Source organism: Brachyistius frenatus, unplaced genomic scaffold (assembly GCF_029030835.1).
Source record: "Brachyistius frenatus isolate BFR_SWC_R1_liver_20210118 unplaced genomic scaffold, ASM2903083v1 Contig_37, whole genome shotgun sequence".
Classification (NCBI taxonomy): Eukaryota; Metazoa; Chordata; class Actinopteri; family Embiotocidae; genus Brachyistius; species Brachyistius frenatus.
The window spans coordinates 475,095-491,927 of NW_027210636.1; the positions used below are offsets into that span (position 1 = coordinate 475,095).

At 44.0% G+C, this 16,833-nt stretch overlaps 2 protein-coding genes across 2 annotated transcripts in view; one reads left to right on the plus strand and one right to left on the minus strand.

Moving 5' to 3' along the window:
- Positions 1 to 327: 327 nt before the first annotated feature.
- LOC138622600 (serine/threonine-protein phosphatase 6 catalytic subunit) lies at positions 328 to 4,207 on the minus strand. Its single transcript, XM_069701487.1, has 7 exons — positions 4,098 to 4,207; positions 2,461 to 2,556; positions 2,307 to 2,372; positions 2,054 to 2,195; positions 1,882 to 1,961; positions 1,471 to 1,680; positions 328 to 1,099 (listed from the first exon to the last, which is right to left on the minus strand). The coding sequence occupies exons 1-7, from the start codon at positions 4,170 to 4,172 to the stop codon at positions 851 to 853; spliced, it is 918 nt and encodes a 305-aa protein (XP_069557588.1). The 5' UTR covers positions 4,173 to 4,207; the 3' UTR covers positions 328 to 850.
- Positions 4,208 to 5,694: 1,487 nt separating this feature from the next.
- LOC138622601 (multiple epidermal growth factor-like domains protein 9) overlaps positions 5,695 to 16,833 on the plus strand; it is a 30,556-nt gene continuing 19,417 nt past the window's right edge. Inside the window, exons 1-2 of the mRNA XM_069701488.1 lie at positions 5,695 to 6,343; positions 10,035 to 10,239. Coding sequence (XP_069557589.1) covers positions 5,881 to 6,343; positions 10,035 to 10,239 — 668 coding nt within the window. The 5' untranslated portion in view covers positions 5,695 to 5,880. The remainder of the gene's footprint in view (positions 6,344 to 10,034; positions 10,240 to 16,833) is intronic.

The following is a 16,833-nucleotide window of genomic DNA, read 5'->3' on the forward strand; positions in this document are numbered from 1 at the left end:
TTATGCTGAGAAAACACTGATTATAATATGATAAATGCAAATATGTTGTTATTTATTACCAAATACAAGTTGTTTTCTGATAAAAGTACAGTAATCTTTTGCCCCTTTTAACCAAATATCGACATCCAACTCTAAATATTTTGGGGGGATTTATTTATTTAAAAACAGCATGGCAACACAGAGAAAAACCATTAATTACAGGAGCTGATTCCAAATCTGGAAATTACAGAGAATATTTTTTTGTATTTTAAAATGTACCAGTTTTAACAATACTGAAATCTCTAACAAAAAAAAAAATGGATAAGAATACATTTGTACACATCAAAATCTCAGTTTACATGTTTATTTATAGGATCACATAATAACACTACGTGAATAACTCCATCGTCAGAATAGATGCAATTTTTTGCTTTTGTGCAGTGCTTTTTGTTTTTTTTACACCCAGCTTCAAGACATAACAAAATAAAATGGAACATTCGATATCCCACTACTTGTGCGCTTTGCTCTGCAGTGACTTTAATTTTTTTTATTGCAAAGTAAAAATGGAGATTTATAAATATGAACATTGTACAGGGGTCAGCTGATTTTATTCCTTCCTCTAATACACCAGCAGGGCGGCGCTGCTCGGCAAAAACGTCACTTTGCCGTCATGATTTAAAAGCTGCAGACTCGATGGCGTTACAAGTTAAATGCACAGAGTGGGAAATAGCAACAGACAGTTGGCACCGAGAAATGCACGGTAAATACTTTAAACGTATAATACAAAATGTATACGGGGTTCGCCACACGTCGGAGTCGGTATCTTGTACACCTGAACCGAATGGCTGCTACTTTTTAAGTCTCCGTGCGCTTACAGGAAGTAAGGAGTCGTCGTCCGGGGCGGGATGACCCGCTCGGAGTCCGGCACCGCCCGGAAGAGCTTCGGCTCTCTCGTGTTGGCGTCCTTGAAGACCATGATGGAGGCGATGTTGCCGCAGCGGTAGCAGTAGTTGGGGGCCGACCACACCGTCACCAGCTTCTCGTCGAACATGAACTTGTAGCCCTCGTGGACGAGCTGGTGCGCCCGGCAGATCAGCTTCAGGTTGTTGATGTGGACGAACTGTTTTTTTTTTTTATGTTTTGTGGAAGATAGAGAAAGAAAAAAAATACAAATAAATGTCAAGACCTCCCAAAAACAGTGACAAGATGAACTCCACCGTCTGAATCACATCCTTTTTGAATTTTTCTAGTCCTGCAAGACCGTAACCGCTGGCAACCCAGAATAGAAATTCAGTCTACAGGGAATAAACAAAACAAATGCTGTGATGATGTCATATTAAGGGAGTACAGGGGGCAAAAATGGTGACTACTTTGCCAGGATAAGAAAGCTTGAATAACAACAGGGCTTCCACACCACTTGGTGCTCGGGCCCTGAATATAAGAGGCGCGGGTTTTGTCGAGGAATCGAACCTTCGTACGGGAAACACCCACCTCATTTGTGACCTTCGCGCCGAACAGCCAACCCGCTCCGCGTGGGCTGATGGCCCAGGTGTCCACGTCTTCGGGGTCCGACCACACCAGGTCGCAGAAGGCCCCTTTGTGGGGGATCTCCTGGTTCCGCTCGATGGTTCGGATTTGGTCCAGAGTCTTTATGTCCGGAGAGAGGCCTCCGTGGACGCACAGGATCTGCTCGTCCATCAGCTGAACGAACAATACGACAGAGGTGTTTTGAGAAGGTCAGACATCAGGTCCATCAGCCAACAGAGTATTTTTTTTTTTTTAAACCTATGCTGCAAGCAGCCACCAGGGTGCGACTGAGCTCTTTTCGGATTCCACAGTCTGTGGTCTTTACTTAAGAAAATAACTAATGGTTACACAGTACGGTAACACTTGAATACTTACAGCTGCGACCGTCAACATATCGAACACTTTGGTGCAGTAACGCCAGGCATTGGCGTTCCCGTATTTGGTCTGGCACTCATCTGTAAGACCAAAAAAAAAAGGGAGGTTAGTGCCGTCAGAAGACGTTTGCAGCCGAAAGTTCGTCATAATCTTAAGTAAAATCGGATCTCACCGTAAAAGCCGTAAACTTGGGTGATCTGCCGGCTCTCGTGGTTGCCGCGGAGAAGAGTGATGCGGTCGGGCCATTTGGCTTTCAGCACCAGCAGGTAGGTGAACGTCTCCAAGCTGTAATAACCCCGGTCAACAAAGTCGCCCTGCAGCAGACGGGTAGAAGGTTTATTATAAAAAAAAATAATAAAAAAAAGCACATTCAGAAGAAATACGATTAAAAATACGTTGAGTTGATCGGAAAAAAACAAACAAACCATGAAGATGTAATTTGTGTCGGGAACTTGGCCGCCGGTTCGGAACAGCTCGCAAAGATCGTAAAACTGTAAACACAAAGTTTTGCGTTACGTTTTATTTGTACAACACAGACACACAGGCAGAGAGGTTAGAAATATAGAGACTAGATGTTACCTGTCCGTGTATGTCTCCACACACAGTTACAGGAGTGGAGACGGGCTGAACGTTGGACTCCTCCAGCAGGAGATCACAGACGTAGTCACATAACCGCTGTGTGGATCAACGAGAAACAAACACACACGATAAGAGTTCAGACATTTTTAGACAGTGCTTTTGAAATGGGACAGAATTATGAGTATTCAATGTTTTCTCCCATGAAAGCCTGTACAATGTTATTTAGTTAAATCTGTCCACCCGACAACCAGACAGTTTTAGAGCCGGCAGCTTTTTAATGCCATTTATAGACATGAAAAATTACGTCAGATGTGCACATGTCAGGAATGTCGTAAGTCTGGTAGAAGTAACATTACAAAGTGAATTTGACAGTAAATAAATCCAAATAATGTGTAACTGTAGCTGTGATTTCCATCTCAAAGACACAGGAGTGTAGAGCACGAAAACAATACAAAAAAATAAAATAAAGAGTGAGTTATGCCTGTCACTATTATTACATCATTGCCTGATCGCGATTGTTTGAGCCCACGACGATTATTTACCAGAACCGTTTCCATTTATCTGTACGAAAACAGCTGGATAACACTAACAGCAATGTTAAGAGAAACACGGTGGTCATTTCAAAAGTCTTGTTTAGTGCAACCAAAAAAAAAATATCAACAAAAAGTACAACAGCTGGGAATCCCATCTCGGGCAAGAACGGGACCACATTTCACTTTAAAAACTGGTCTCCTCAGTTCCCCGTTTACAGAGTGTCGTTAAAAAAAAAGGAAGACGTGGTGTAAAAACAGTTGCTGGCATCAAATGAAAAAAAAAAAAGCAGATATTTTACATAAAACAATAAAAATGTCTCTCAAGATTCAACACTTCAGATGTTGTCTTTGGTCTGTTTGCAGTTAAATATCTGTTTATGAGATTTGCAAATCATTTGCATTTTTGTTATTATTTACATTTTAACAGCATCCAAAACTTTTTCGGGAAGGGGGGGAGGGAAGGGGGGGTGTAAAAATTATATTCAATTTACAATAATCACGCCTTTAAAAAGCAGAGGGGAAAAAAACAAATAAAAAATGATGTCATATATCGATAATACGGGTTCTAGTCTCATAAATAATATAAAATAACGTTATTGCCCAAAAGACAGTGACGACAGTCATCATATTAACTGAAGCATTGTTTTTCCTACAAGGGGGCAAAACTCGGCATGATTACGTAACGGCAGAGATGACGTCACAGCGTTACGTGGACCCTGACAAAAGGCGGGGGGAAGCATTTGTAAACAAATCAGCTGACGACAACAACAACATAATGAAGTCACGGTGACGTCGGCAGGTAACAACACGCCAAACTAGGTCATCGTCATCCCCACTTCAGGAACATTTAACAGGATAGAAAGGTTTGTATTTGAGCCACAGCAGTTACAACTAAAATAAAAATAAAAAATAACCTCTTTAATTCGACTTCCCGACCAGAGAGGTGGAAGTCAGCAGGGTTAGCATCACCGGCTAGCCGAAGCTAACGTCAGCTAAATGACGCCGTTACGACATAAAACAGCAGCGAGCGGACGGTTTGCCTCTCTAAAGCTCCGCCACACGTCCCCGTGCAAAACAAAACACTTCTAGAAAAGTCGCGTTTACCTTGAGGTCATTCTCTGGGAGATATTTACACTGTTTTGCGATCTCCGCATATTTATCCAAGTCTAGAGGCGCCATTGTAAGCTGAGATAGTCGTCATACGCAACTTCCGGCCGGAAGTAGTTCGATTGCCTGCTCTCTCTCTCGCTCTTTACCGCCACCTAACGGCTGTTTCTTCTTCTTCTTCTTCTTCTTCTTCTTTTTGCGTTTTATGGCGTATGGTATCCAGCGAAAGGTGCATTACCGCCACCTACTGTATAGGAGTGTGGAGCAAAGTTAACCGATCACCCTTACAAACAAAGAAACAAAATCAATTTTAATAATAATAAAATAACTAAATAATAAAAAAGGGTTGTACCAATTATTTTGCTCAATACTATTTATTTCCAGTATTGCAATACACTCTCTGCCCCCTAAGGTTTAATGGATCTTTTTAGATTAAGTTCCTTAACTCCCAGTTTACTCTTCAATCTGTTTGGCTCTATAGTGTGAATTTCTGAGATATTACAAATACGTATACAATAATAAAAAAAGATAGATAATACGATTTTTTTTTTATTTAAAAAAAAAAATTAAGACCAATGAATAAATACACACACACAAACTATATACACAAAAATAAATAAATACAATTTGGGATTTTTTTAAAAAAAGTGTCGGGTGCTATGACATACATTTGACATAGTATATAGAAATAATAATAACAATAACAACATAATAAGATGTTTTTATTTTCTGTAGCTGATTTTTGTTGACTTGTTGTTACGCCCCGAGGCCGCTGGAGGGCAATAAACACTCAACAAAACCTTTAACGAGCCTCAAAGGCATACGTTTCCTGTGGTGCCCTTCAAAATAAAGTTGTTGGGTTTTTTTTTCTTTTAAATTGAGGCGTACTGGTGTAAATTTAGAAGTAGAGCTGCATTTCCAAATGTTTAAATATTTAAAAAAAATTAATAGCCAAAAACCCTCAAAGAAACCTGTAAACAAGCTCAGAAATGCTTTGCGGAATCCAAAGGTGGAAATAAAAGCGTGATGAGGCGGACTTTAATCCGCAGCACCATTAAAACCGTCAATAAATGTTGTTGTTGGGTTTTTTTAAGCGAAATTCCAGGATAGGTTCACTCAGATCAAATGGGCGGAACCTGACTCTTACCGTGTAATTAAGTAAGTATAAACAGTAATAAGGTGGTAACTACAACCTTTCACCGGGCTTTTTCCGGGACATATGGAGGAAGCACACCTGAGCCAGGTGAACAAATATCACATAGAAAACGTGTGTGTTACACGCATTAAGCGACTACAGTCTCTTTTCAAAGGGTAAAGTTGTTCCGTTTATGAATGGAAATCGGTTATGTTTTGATAATTATCAGAGCAGGGGGGGAGGGAGGGGGTGGTGGAGGGGGGGGGGGGCGCGTTTAAATAATTTACAACATTTCTGTCTCCGCGTTATAGCGACTGTCCAATCAGAGGACGACCGACAGCGCCCCGGAGAACAACATCCGAGGGCTCCCATTGGCTCACGAGCATGTCCATCTTTGGCGCGCCGGTGGGTGGGGAGGGGGTGTGTGAGGGGGAGGGGGGAGGAGGAGGAGGAGGAGGGCGGAGGGCGGGGGGAGCGGCGGCGGTTAGGTTGCAGCGCAGGTGAAGTGTTGGTGGTTCATAGGGCAACAAACTAGCAGCGTTACGCCGCCGCCGGGAGACATCAATGGTGGAGTACGCGTCCATTCAGGGAAAGGTCTGACCCAGACCGGTACCGGGGGGCTTACATGGAGAGCTGAAGCCGAATATGAGGCTAACGTCCTTAATGATGTACATATCTCCGGCCCTGCTATTTATTTTGTACGTATACGTCGGATTCTCCGAAGCTGCACCCCGCATCAGCGCCTACGATGCGCCGCCTCTCCCCAGGAAGCCCGGCTCAGCCTCCGACACCTGGGAGACCCTCCGCACCGACGTGCCTCGTTCTCTACCCGGGAGGAGCAGGTTCGCTCCGGGGCCTCTAGCCGGGCCGGCCGCCGCCGCCGCCGATACCGGAATAAACTCAGCGCCGAAGGAGCGAATAACAGCGCCGGTATCCAGGACGAGCGGCGCGCGCAAACGATCCACCGATGCGCAAACATCACTTTTTACCCCGGAGAAAATGCTGCAGACCATGATGGTGTCCATGGTGTCCCAGCAGCGCTCCGCCAACGACGCCTGGGCTGCGGATAATATCGGCACATCTGTTACCTCAGTGGAGAACAGTCAAGGTGAGCGTGCTCGCAACGAAACGGCACACATTCAAAAGCTTTTATAAACCGTTTATTATTATTTCATTTATTTGTATTATTGTGATTGTTTGCACGGCCGTTGATGAAAGAGAAAGAGCACTTTGCTGGATGGTCTCGCGCTGTGGCTTTTGACGCAGAGAATAAACCAGATTGCAACACAATGGGCAGACCCCTTTAGATTACAGTGTGCACCCTTTTAAACGAGGGGGGGGGTGATGGGAGGGGGGGGGGTGCTACCAAATTAACACCAATCAGTTTCTTCAGTGTGGCCTTTATTATTATAACAATTATTATTATAGGAGGATACATATTCCCAGTGGGCTTGGGAAAAACAGGGAGGGGGTGTGAGGGGGTGTGTGAGGGGGGGTGAGGGGGGGTGAGCTTGATCCTGTTGTTGTTCAGTGATTTTCTTTCTTTTTTTTACATTGGGGCTGTGATCCTGCCATGTTTCCTATTCTGGTAACAAGGATCTGCTGCTTCATCCCTCCTTCTATTATTATTATTATTATTAATAAATTATTATTATTATTATTATTATTTCATGGCATTTATTTGTATTTTTTTAAAGAACGAGCCCACCCCAAACCAAAATGGCCAGGAAAGGTCCAAGCTATGAATGAGCAATGACAGCGAGGAGGAGGAGACTGCTCCCCCCCCCCATCTCCCCATCTCCCCCCCCCCCCACCCCTCCCCACACACACACATCATCCCAGCATCCATGTGGATGTGTTGTTTCCCTCCGGTCAGCACAGATCTGCTCCAAAATGGATCTTTGAGAAGGTTTTTGGTTTTCAGAGATTTCCCCTTTTGTTGTTTGTTTGTTTGTTATTAGGAGCTTATTAAATATTTAACACTTCAGTTTAATAATGTAAAAGATACCCCAAAAAAATTTGCTTTCATGTGTTTGAAAACTCTTTATTTTCCTCCATCTTTTATCTTTCTCTGCTTATTTCTTTGTGATTGCCTCCCCCTCTTGCCTCCCTCCCCCCCCAAATCCCAAGCGTTAAAAAAAAAAAATCCAGACTACTGTATTTCATATTCTGACTGATATGCCCCCCCTCCACCCCGCCCTCTCTCCCTCACATCGGGGGGTCCCGTCCAGTCATGTTTTTTTTTACATTTCACCCTTTGTTCTCTTCCCCTCTCTGTCTGTCTGTCTGTCCCACCTGACCGTCATCCCGGTGATGGATGAGAGGGTGGAGGGGGGGGGGGGGATTAGAAAAGATGAAGGTGGCTGCATCACATCTGTAAACACCTAGAAGAAAAGGTTTCGGGGTGAGAGGGGGGGGGGAGGACGGGCAAAGACATTTTTGAAGAAGTCGTCTTCCAATCGTCGGTGTTCATCTTTGAATCTCGGCTTTTAAAGACAGTTTGGACACTTCAGGTCCAGACTGGTACGTAAACAGGTCAAAATGACCCCGATGATGGATTCAAAGTTGGGTTTTATTTCTCGCAAAAATGCCAAACATAAAAAAAATTTCAGAGCTCCCCCAGTTGTGAAAATTCGCCGTTTCTTCCATTTTTTTCTTTCCGTCTCGCGAGACTTTAAACTGGATGTTTAGGTTTTTCCGATTTTGTCGCTCGGTCTTAAGACGCCATTTTGGGCTCCAGGAGACCGCCGGGGCTGTTTATTTATTTTACTATTTTAATCTCCTGAATGAGTAGACGAGTTAAAAGCATCGAACGTTTCGGTGCCGTGTTCTCGTAATGTGTGTGTGTGTGTGTGTGTGTGTGTGTGTGTGTGTGTGTGTGTGTGTGTGTGTGTGTGAGAGGTCATCAGCAGTCGGCATTGTTCCGGTGTAAAAAGGTCACCTGCAGGGAAAACGTCACGTCAACAAAGGCGTGGACCGGGTGTCAACGAGTCGCCCGGCCGCCGTGTTTATCCGCATTATTTCAGTTTTCGAACACCAGCCGACGCCGTCGCAGCGCTTCACAGCCAGGACGGGAGGTGAACTCTCGGCCACCCTTCCTCCTCCTCCTCCTCCTCCTCCTCTTCTTCCTCCCACCACACTGCACACAGATCCAGTCCGATCTACATCAAAACCTGTTGTGTGGCTCTCACAGAATCGCCCCCCTCCCTCGCCCCTTCACCTCCTTATCCCTCACCTAGAGGACGCCGAGTTTAAAGAATGAACTGTGTGTGAGGTGATGTGCATTCACCGGGCCTCACGCTGTCTCACGGCGTGATCGGGGCCGACAGCGAAGGCCCTCGAACCGACCCGCAGGACTTTTTTTTTTATTATTATTTTCAGTCACGTAAAAAAAAAGTCCAAGCAAGCAGCAGCAGCGTTGGAAAGAGGAGTTTAATCTGAGTGGGGACGACCGGGCAGCAATTTCATTACGACTCCTCTTTTATCCGGCTGCAGCCGAGGCACCGGATGTACGAAGAAACACCGCAGATTTTTTTTTTTTTTTTTTGTCTTGTTTTTTATTCTTCGTCTGACGCAGTCGAGCCCTTTCACACCTAGCGGTCGGATGAATAAGAGGTCGGCCGTCGGCGCTCCGAGGGGTCATCCGCGGGTCTGTCATTACGTCCTCCACCCTTCGTACGCGGCAGCGGAGCCGGACGACTGCTAGCTCTTTGATTAAAAAAAAAACCCCAAAAAAACAGACGCTCCTGCGAGGCTGTGAATGAGAAAGTTATTTCGTCAGCGTGGTCACAAACTATAAAGGAGATCGGCGCCTTTGTGACTTGTAACCGAACAGGTTTATGACGCATGAGAGAATAATGGCTTTTTAAAAAAAACACGGCACATGACTGTTTCTGTTGGCCGCAGCGAGAGGATGACATCATGTTATGAAATACACAGAAAGCTTTTAAAGTAACAGACATCATCGAGGCGGGTCCACTGTTTTCTTTAACATGTGTTCAATACTAACTATTCATTATTATTATTATTATTATTATAATGGAGTTATGCTGCAGAAGAATACCTGCGTGAATCCAGACTCCACCTGGAAAAAAAAACTGCTCGTAGAGAAAATGCCGATAATTTTTAAGACTAGATGTTTTTGTTTCATAGCAGCAGTCTACAGATTAATTTATGAATATAAAAGGTACCGGTAGTGGTAATTAGTGTTAGTTTTGCTTTACCGTCAAATTTTACAATAGAATCACGTTACACTGTAAAACTGACAACCGTTGTAATTTGTAGTTTAAAATCTTATCTTCAAATTTGTTGTTACGTCAACGTGAAAGTCGATAACATAATTATAGTACATTTACAGTCATATTAAATATGAATATTTATAATTAATAAGACATTTAATGTAATATTAACCAAAGAAAAACATATCCACATTTTAAAAGCTGAAATCATAACTACAATAAATAATGAATCAATTATCTTATTTTTTGTTGACCAATTTTTCTGTCAATCACCTTTATGATTAAATGTTTTCAACAATACATTAATCTTGCTTCTTTTTTTTTTATTTTAGAAAGACAGTAATCAGATTACTGTCTTTTTAAAACTGGTTCATCGACTTTCTTTCAAGACGGGTCGTCATGGAAAAATACATTTTTAGAATAAAACTAGACGCCACAAAATCATATGAAATAAGATAGAATAGAATAGAATGAGATTCAAATCAAATAAACACATTTGTTCAGACTTGTTGTCTCACACCGTGTGTTGTTTTTTGTTTTGTTTCTCCCGTCCTTTCTCAGAGGGCCTCTGTGACTGCAGCAACGGCTCCGAGGGGATTCTGGACCCGGACGAGTGCGAGCCGACCACCGGTCAGTGCTTGTGCCTGTCGGGCTACTCGGGTCTGCAGTGCGAGGCCTGCGAGGAGGGCTACTCCACCAACGGCACCAGCGGCTGCGTGCCCTGCGCCTGCGACTCCTTCGGGGCCGTCAGCCACCTCTGCGACAGGTTCGGGCCTTCCTACTTCCTGTTTTTGGGTGAAACCGACTCGCCCTCTGGCAGCCATGTCTGTTTGTTTTGTTAAACTGTAACTGAAGAGAGACGCACGGCCGGTGTTTTTTTTTCTTCTTCCTCTCACCACCTTTAAAGTAAATCCATGATTTGGCCGTTATTCCTCCAGCTCACTGAGCATTTTAGCGTCTTTCAGCTCATTTGTTTTGGTAGCTTGAACATTTTGGTTTTAGCCTCTCCGGCTACATCAACATTTTCCAAGCGAGGAAAAGATGCTCTTAGCGGTCAAGAACAAAATAACTAGCTGGTGCAGGTGTTACTCCCCCGAGTCGGTGGAAACCAAAACAAGCTAAAACAGAGCTAAAAGCAGAGTAAACTGAAATGCGACAGATGTTTTGTTTACAGCTCGTTACGCTGCCTCAAAGCGGCAAAAAACAAAAAATCTATTCATGCAGATTTAATTGAATTCATTTCAACTATTTTCACTGGATCATCAGCTACTTGATAAAAACTTGGTTGTTGTTTTTTTTTTACGCAATTTTACTGATAAACGCTTTGATCAGAAAGAGGTATGAAAACTATCCGAGACCAAAATTATATATGATATAAAACTATAAAGTTACAGACGGTAAAGGAACGTAAAGCTCTGAACTTGAATTTGAACGTTATTTGCTTGCGTGATTGGACGGGACAAAGCTCCTGATTGGTGGAGAAGCGCCGGCTGTTTTTGTGGAGTCAACTGTGTCGTCGTGATGTAAATGGTCGGCGTGAGGCCGTCGGCGGGTTTGTTTCCCGCGTTAGTGAATATTTACGGGCGTCTCTGGTTGTTTTGCGTTCGTCTGCAGCTTCTTTTTAAAGGCGTCTTATCTTTAGCAGCACGGATGTCTGCTTTCTTTTAATTAGTTGATGCGTCGGTGTTTCGGACATTATGTTCATCGTGAGTCATTATTCTGCGCTACGACGACCCCCCCCCCCGCCACACACACACACACACAACTACCCCCCCCCCCCACACACACACACACAACTACCCCCCACACACACACACCACACACACACACACACACACACACGAGGCCTTCCCTGAAGATCGCCAATAAAACCGAGAAGAAGTGTGTGTGTGTGTGTGTGTGTGTGTGTGTGTGTGTGTGTGTGTGTTTAGCAGCGTGGTAAAAATAGCTGCTTTCCTTTTTCTGCCCTCGAACCGTGAACAGGAATGTTGCTGCTGCTTCTCAGAGTCCGTGAAGTCTGCGGCGTGTTGAAGGATTCGTTGTCGTCGTACATAAAACTTTCTTTTTTCTTTTTTTCTTTCATGTTTTATGAATTGTGAAAATGTGTCTGGAGGTCAGTGGGATGCAGGAGGAGGAGGAGGAGGAGGAGGAGGGGGAGGGGGGCGGAGTCAGGGTTCAGTTCTTTCACACACACACACACACACACACACACACACACACACACACACACACACACACACACACACACACACACACACACACACACACACACACACACACACACACACACACACACACACACAGCTGATACCCTTCCCTTCTCAGACGGTCTGAGCCTGGCCTATGCTAACCCTGCTAGCCTAGCCCCCCCCCCCACTTCAGGAGCGTATCACTGTGAGTTACACAGATTAGCAGGCAGCTTTCCGACCCCCCGGCCGGCCGCTTTAGCTATCTTTTCCCCCATTAAGTAATGAGCCGAGATTTGGGGGCAGCCGGCGCTTTTAAAGTCGCCTTCACGGCCACGTGGAAAATCTCCCAAACGGCATACATTAGCCAAAAGATTTGTAACGCAAGAGTTTGTGCGTTCGGAGACGCACACATCCAGCTGATAATCCGAAGAGACGACGGTACCTACGTGTCCTCGAGTCAAATAAACCAAGAAACAAGAGCACAGACATTTCTTTAAAGAGAGGATCCACTGCTGAGCATAACATGGCTAATCGTTCTTGGGGAGGATTAAAGGCCTCTGGTGGCCTGAGAACTGCTCTCAGAAAGAGAAAAGAAATCGTCCGGCTCTCAACTCCCCTTTTTAAAAGAGCAAATTGTATTTTTTATTAGTTTTTGTGCCTGTAAAACGAGCGAGATGTAACGGCACCTTCACACCAGCTGGAGTCGGCTTCTGTTGGACGTTTTTTCTTCCTCTTAAAAAGGGAGATTTGTTTTCCTCCTCGTTGTCACCAAGCGACGCTAAAGGTTGTTTATTGCAAACCCGTTTACGACTCTCTTTCCCCGATCGCTTCCAGACACCTGCAGGGTTAAAAAATGGCAGACTTCTTCTTTTCTTTTCTTTTCTTTTTTGTTGTCACACGTGTGCAACAGCCTCCTTTAAGGAGCGTCTGCAGCCCCCAACAGTTTCATCTGAAGCTGCGTTATGTAACCGCTTTGTAATAAAAGACACGACTCTCTTCTGAGTTATTTTTTTTTTTTGGGGGGGTGTGGTGTGGTGGTGGCGGTTAAGAAGATTTGTGTGTCGGTTCTGACGCGGCGCTGACTCGGCACTTTTAAAACCGTACTTCTCCATCGCTTTTGTTGTCGTGTTTTTTTTTTTTTTTTTTTTTTTATTCTGCTGTATTCGTCTGAATAACTCGACCAAATATAGATCGACGTGACATCACGCTGGAGATATTTCCAGCCCCCCTTTGTAGGACCGAACCGTAATAGACGACCCATTTTCGGTCCGCCGAGAAAACATCAATTTAGAGCCTCTTTCTGAGGAGAGCGTTTTTTTTGTTTTGTTTTGTTTTTTGCAGTCAGGGAGAAATACCTCGTGAAGAGGGTCAGTCTGTCTTCTCCGAAACTCCGGGTCACACAATTTGATCAAACTAAAAAGGAGTTTATAAAGACGACAGCCGGATGCAGCTTTGATCTAAAACGGCAATTTGTTGATTCGGGGCTGAATTTGAACCCCAGACAGCTCGACTTGTACTCAGTTAAACCGTGCTCTCTCACTGGAGGATGCTTCAGGTGAGCAAAACAGACATCCCATCTGTACAAACAAGTACCTGAGGGCCTCAAGTTGTTGATTAACTCGCCTTCCGTTGAAATTGCAGATAACGACGCGACCTCTGTCCTCCACAGCGTAACGGCGGTATGTGGATAGAGCTGTGTGTGTGTGTGTGTGTGTGTGTGTGTGTGTGTGTAATAATGTGGGATATGAAGGCATGAAGCAAATGACGATGAATGTTTCAACAAAAACACATAAAACCAGGAAGGACGGGCGACGCTATAAAAGAAGCAGTAAGTACAAAGTGCGCCGACGATGTAAAAACAGAGCGTGTTTCTAACCGAGCTGCAACAACCACCACACGGGACACGGACGCACGGTATCGTTTAAATACGGAGATAATAACAGTGATCCTCACACGGTCTTCTCCCGGGAAATGTTCACGCTGTGGCGCTCATTTGTTCGCGAGAAAAAGAGGGATTTCCATCTCGAAGTCGAGTCCTGGATCGTAGACTTTATGTTCAAATGTTTCGGGTCTGAAAAAGTGATGCAGAAGTGCCTTAAAGGCGCAGTACCGCTGAGGGCCACTAGGGGCTGGCTTCCAACACACAACGTTTTTCTGGTGGGTCCTTTTGAAAATAGCTCAAGCATTCATTAGATACTAGGACTCAAAGAGAAGTATGTTTGGGGGGTGGGGAGGGCGTGTCTGGTTTGATTGGCAGGCCAGGTTTCTGGCGTAGGTGGGCGGGGCATAGCGTTCTCAGATCCACCCTCTCGTCCAAATATGGTCTCTTCTGGCCCGATGGCGACGGCTAAAATCGAAATATCAGTTCGCAAACAAAATACTTGAACGTCACAGTCGGCGTGAATTAAGGCTGTCCGGCATTTACGAAACGCAAAGCGGTTTGCGATTATTTTCCCACGTAGCCGGCTCACTAATGCTCTTAAATTGTAACTTTTTTGCAATGGATGAAGCCGTAGTGCCCGTCGGCGGCAGCGTAAAGATACGTAGCGCTGCAATCCAGTGCAGCGGTTTGCTAAAACAGCTTTAAGGTGCTTTACCGCCACCTTCTGGCAGCGGGAATACATTCAGTAGGCGGTAACAAAAAAAAAAAGTTTTTTAATTGTTTATTAATTATTGACTATTTGAAATTCCTGAACCCGTTCCTAATGTTTACCAACTTAATTTTGCTTGTTAGCAAGTAGCAGCAGGAAATATTTTGCCGGTATTTCCGTCACAAACCAAAGTATTCGGACCTGATGTTGGTTTGCTTGATGAGGATCAGCAGAGTTGAATGAACGTCTGGACCACATTTTTACGGAGAGGAAAGTTCGGAGGGATTCATCCTCCTCTGCAGACCATAAACAAAACCGGTCGGTAAATCTGAATTCAGTAGATCTCTCAGCCTGTCCAGCCTGTCTTGAATATGTATTCGTGAAATCGCTCACAGATAAATGTCCAATTGTCATTTGTCAAACTGGACCATCGCTGAAACCCGGACTAATGAAATTCCTTCGGAGGTTATCCGCTCTTTAAATCCGGGTGAACATCCTTGTTCCATGTTCTTAACATATTGATGGCGGCTGCAGATGTTTTCCACGTCGTCGCGTCGTCAGCGTGTCTTTACTCTGCGACGATCGCAGCGGCGATGTTCAGTTATTCCATTTGCAGAACAGTAATTTCAGTAGAAAAGGTGTTGTGTTTTTCCCAGGATGGAGTTCCTCCAGGAAAAATCGTGATCATGCAATTGCAAAAATGAACGCAAATTTTTTAGCAAAATTCCCCCGCAAAAATATTTTGTCAACAGAAGTATAACTGCATAAAGTATGTTTTCCAAACAAAACTGGCTTTATTAACAAAACATAACTTAACAGTCAGCCCGGCTCTACTCTGATTGTCTGTTTGGTCAAATTATGTCACCTTTATGTTTTTGTTTTTTTTAAATTTGAGCCCCATGGTTCTCTTTAAAAAAAGATTCTAACTAACATGTTTCTGTGATGTGCAGCATGATTATTATCAAGGGAAGTGATTACAAATTTTTTTTTTTTTTTTTTATCAGGTAGTGCTTAAAAAAGTGCATTTATTTTCCTCAACTTGCAATTTTTTTGAATTTCCAAAATTTTGCCACAGAAAACAGTTTTTGAGAAAATCTGCCTCAAAATCCAAAAAGTTTCATCACAACAATCACAAAAACACCCTGCAGTCTCCTGTAGGGACTGGGTACAGTTTCATTCCTGTTATTCTTCTACCAGGAAATAGTGTGTAGATGATTTTATATCAAGTGATGCTCGGTGACAGTTTTACACTGAAAAATACCCAAAATAATCTTTTTGCATTTGTTATTTTTTGACTAAAATCTCTTTAAACATCAAATTTAAGGCCTTGCGAAGCAGCTTTCAGGAGCTCTTCTACTGTTTAAAAGCAAATTTAATTACATGTTTATTCATAACGATAGAAATTGTCTCAAGATGTTGTTTTTTTTACAGAATTTAGAGAGCCTGAAGCAATGAGACGACAGAGGTCAGGAAAAACCTCTTCTTGAGCATTACGCGCAGCATATTTACACGATAAATATAAAACTGACAATGGAGAAAAAAATTAAAAAAAATGAGCCGGCATTCAAGGTTTCACTGTCCACTCACTGATGTGACAGCAGCAGCATCCGCTTGTCGTCCAAGAGTGTCGCCGCCTCATCAAGTGGAATCAGTGAGCTGATTGTTCACGTAGAAGCTCAGACTTGAACTTGTGTCTTTGCTGTTTTGTCACCGGATTGAAAAGAATAAGATTAATATCTTATTCTTTTCAATCCGGTGACGTCACGAAGCGACTCTGACTTCCCTCCTCTTTCTGAAACCAGCGGGTTGCCAGGTTTGAGCTACTGCCAACACCCAACCGCCTCCTGGGTGAATTTACGAGGAGCTCCCAGACTAACGAGCTCCAACACGTTCATCAGATTGGGTTTTAACATCGCTGCAAGGCTTTTTATTCCACTCTTTGTGCTAAACTAAACTAAGCGGATGAAACTGTCTGGAGATCCTTTTAATTTTTTTCTTTCCATCATGTCATACAACAATGTTCCATCTTTTAATCTGCAGCAGGATAAAAACACGTCGCATCTGCCGGCCCGAACCTTTCGACGCGTCGGTGTGAAATCGAAACATGTTTGTGCGGCTCTAATACTTTTTAAGTTCACATCCGACCGCACACACGGACCCTTCACATGAGCGCTATTAAACGAGCTGAGATATCCCAGATGGTAATGTGTTCGGGCCTTCTGTCGTTCGGTTCTCCGTAAATATTTGCATCGCGTCAAGGAGCGATCGCGAGTCCCGACACACCGTTTCCAGGATTTATTTTTTTTTTTTTCTGGCAGCAACGCGACTAAACCTGCTCCGTGCCGGATCGGCGAACTGCTGACGGCCGGCGGCAGCCGCAGAACGGGGTTAAGCCTCGTCGGCCGCGTAACACTGACCTACTTAACATGTAGATCTGACGCCGGGCGGCACAGAGCAGCGACATCACACCAAAACAATAACAGAAACCATCTTCCTCCTCCTCCTCCTCCTCCTCTCTGGCCAAGAGGGCACAAATTATCACCGGGATTACACCAAGGGTTAAAAGGGCCTCAGAGTCCT

Bases quoted from the DNA above. Each gene is read 5' to 3' on its own strand.
- LOC138622600 (XM_069701487.1), bottom strand. From the start codon at position 4,172: ATGGCGCCTCTAGACTTGGATAAATATGCGGAGATCGCAAAACAGTGT. The intron at 1,962-2,053 runs GTGAGATCCGAT...TTGGTCTTACAG, and splicing joins CCAAGTTTACGGCTTTTACG to ATGAGTGCCAGACCAAATAC. The intron at 1,100-1,470 runs GTGGGTGTTTCC...AAAAAAAAACAG, and splicing joins GCGCGAAGGTCACAAATGAG to TTCGTCCACATCAACAACCT.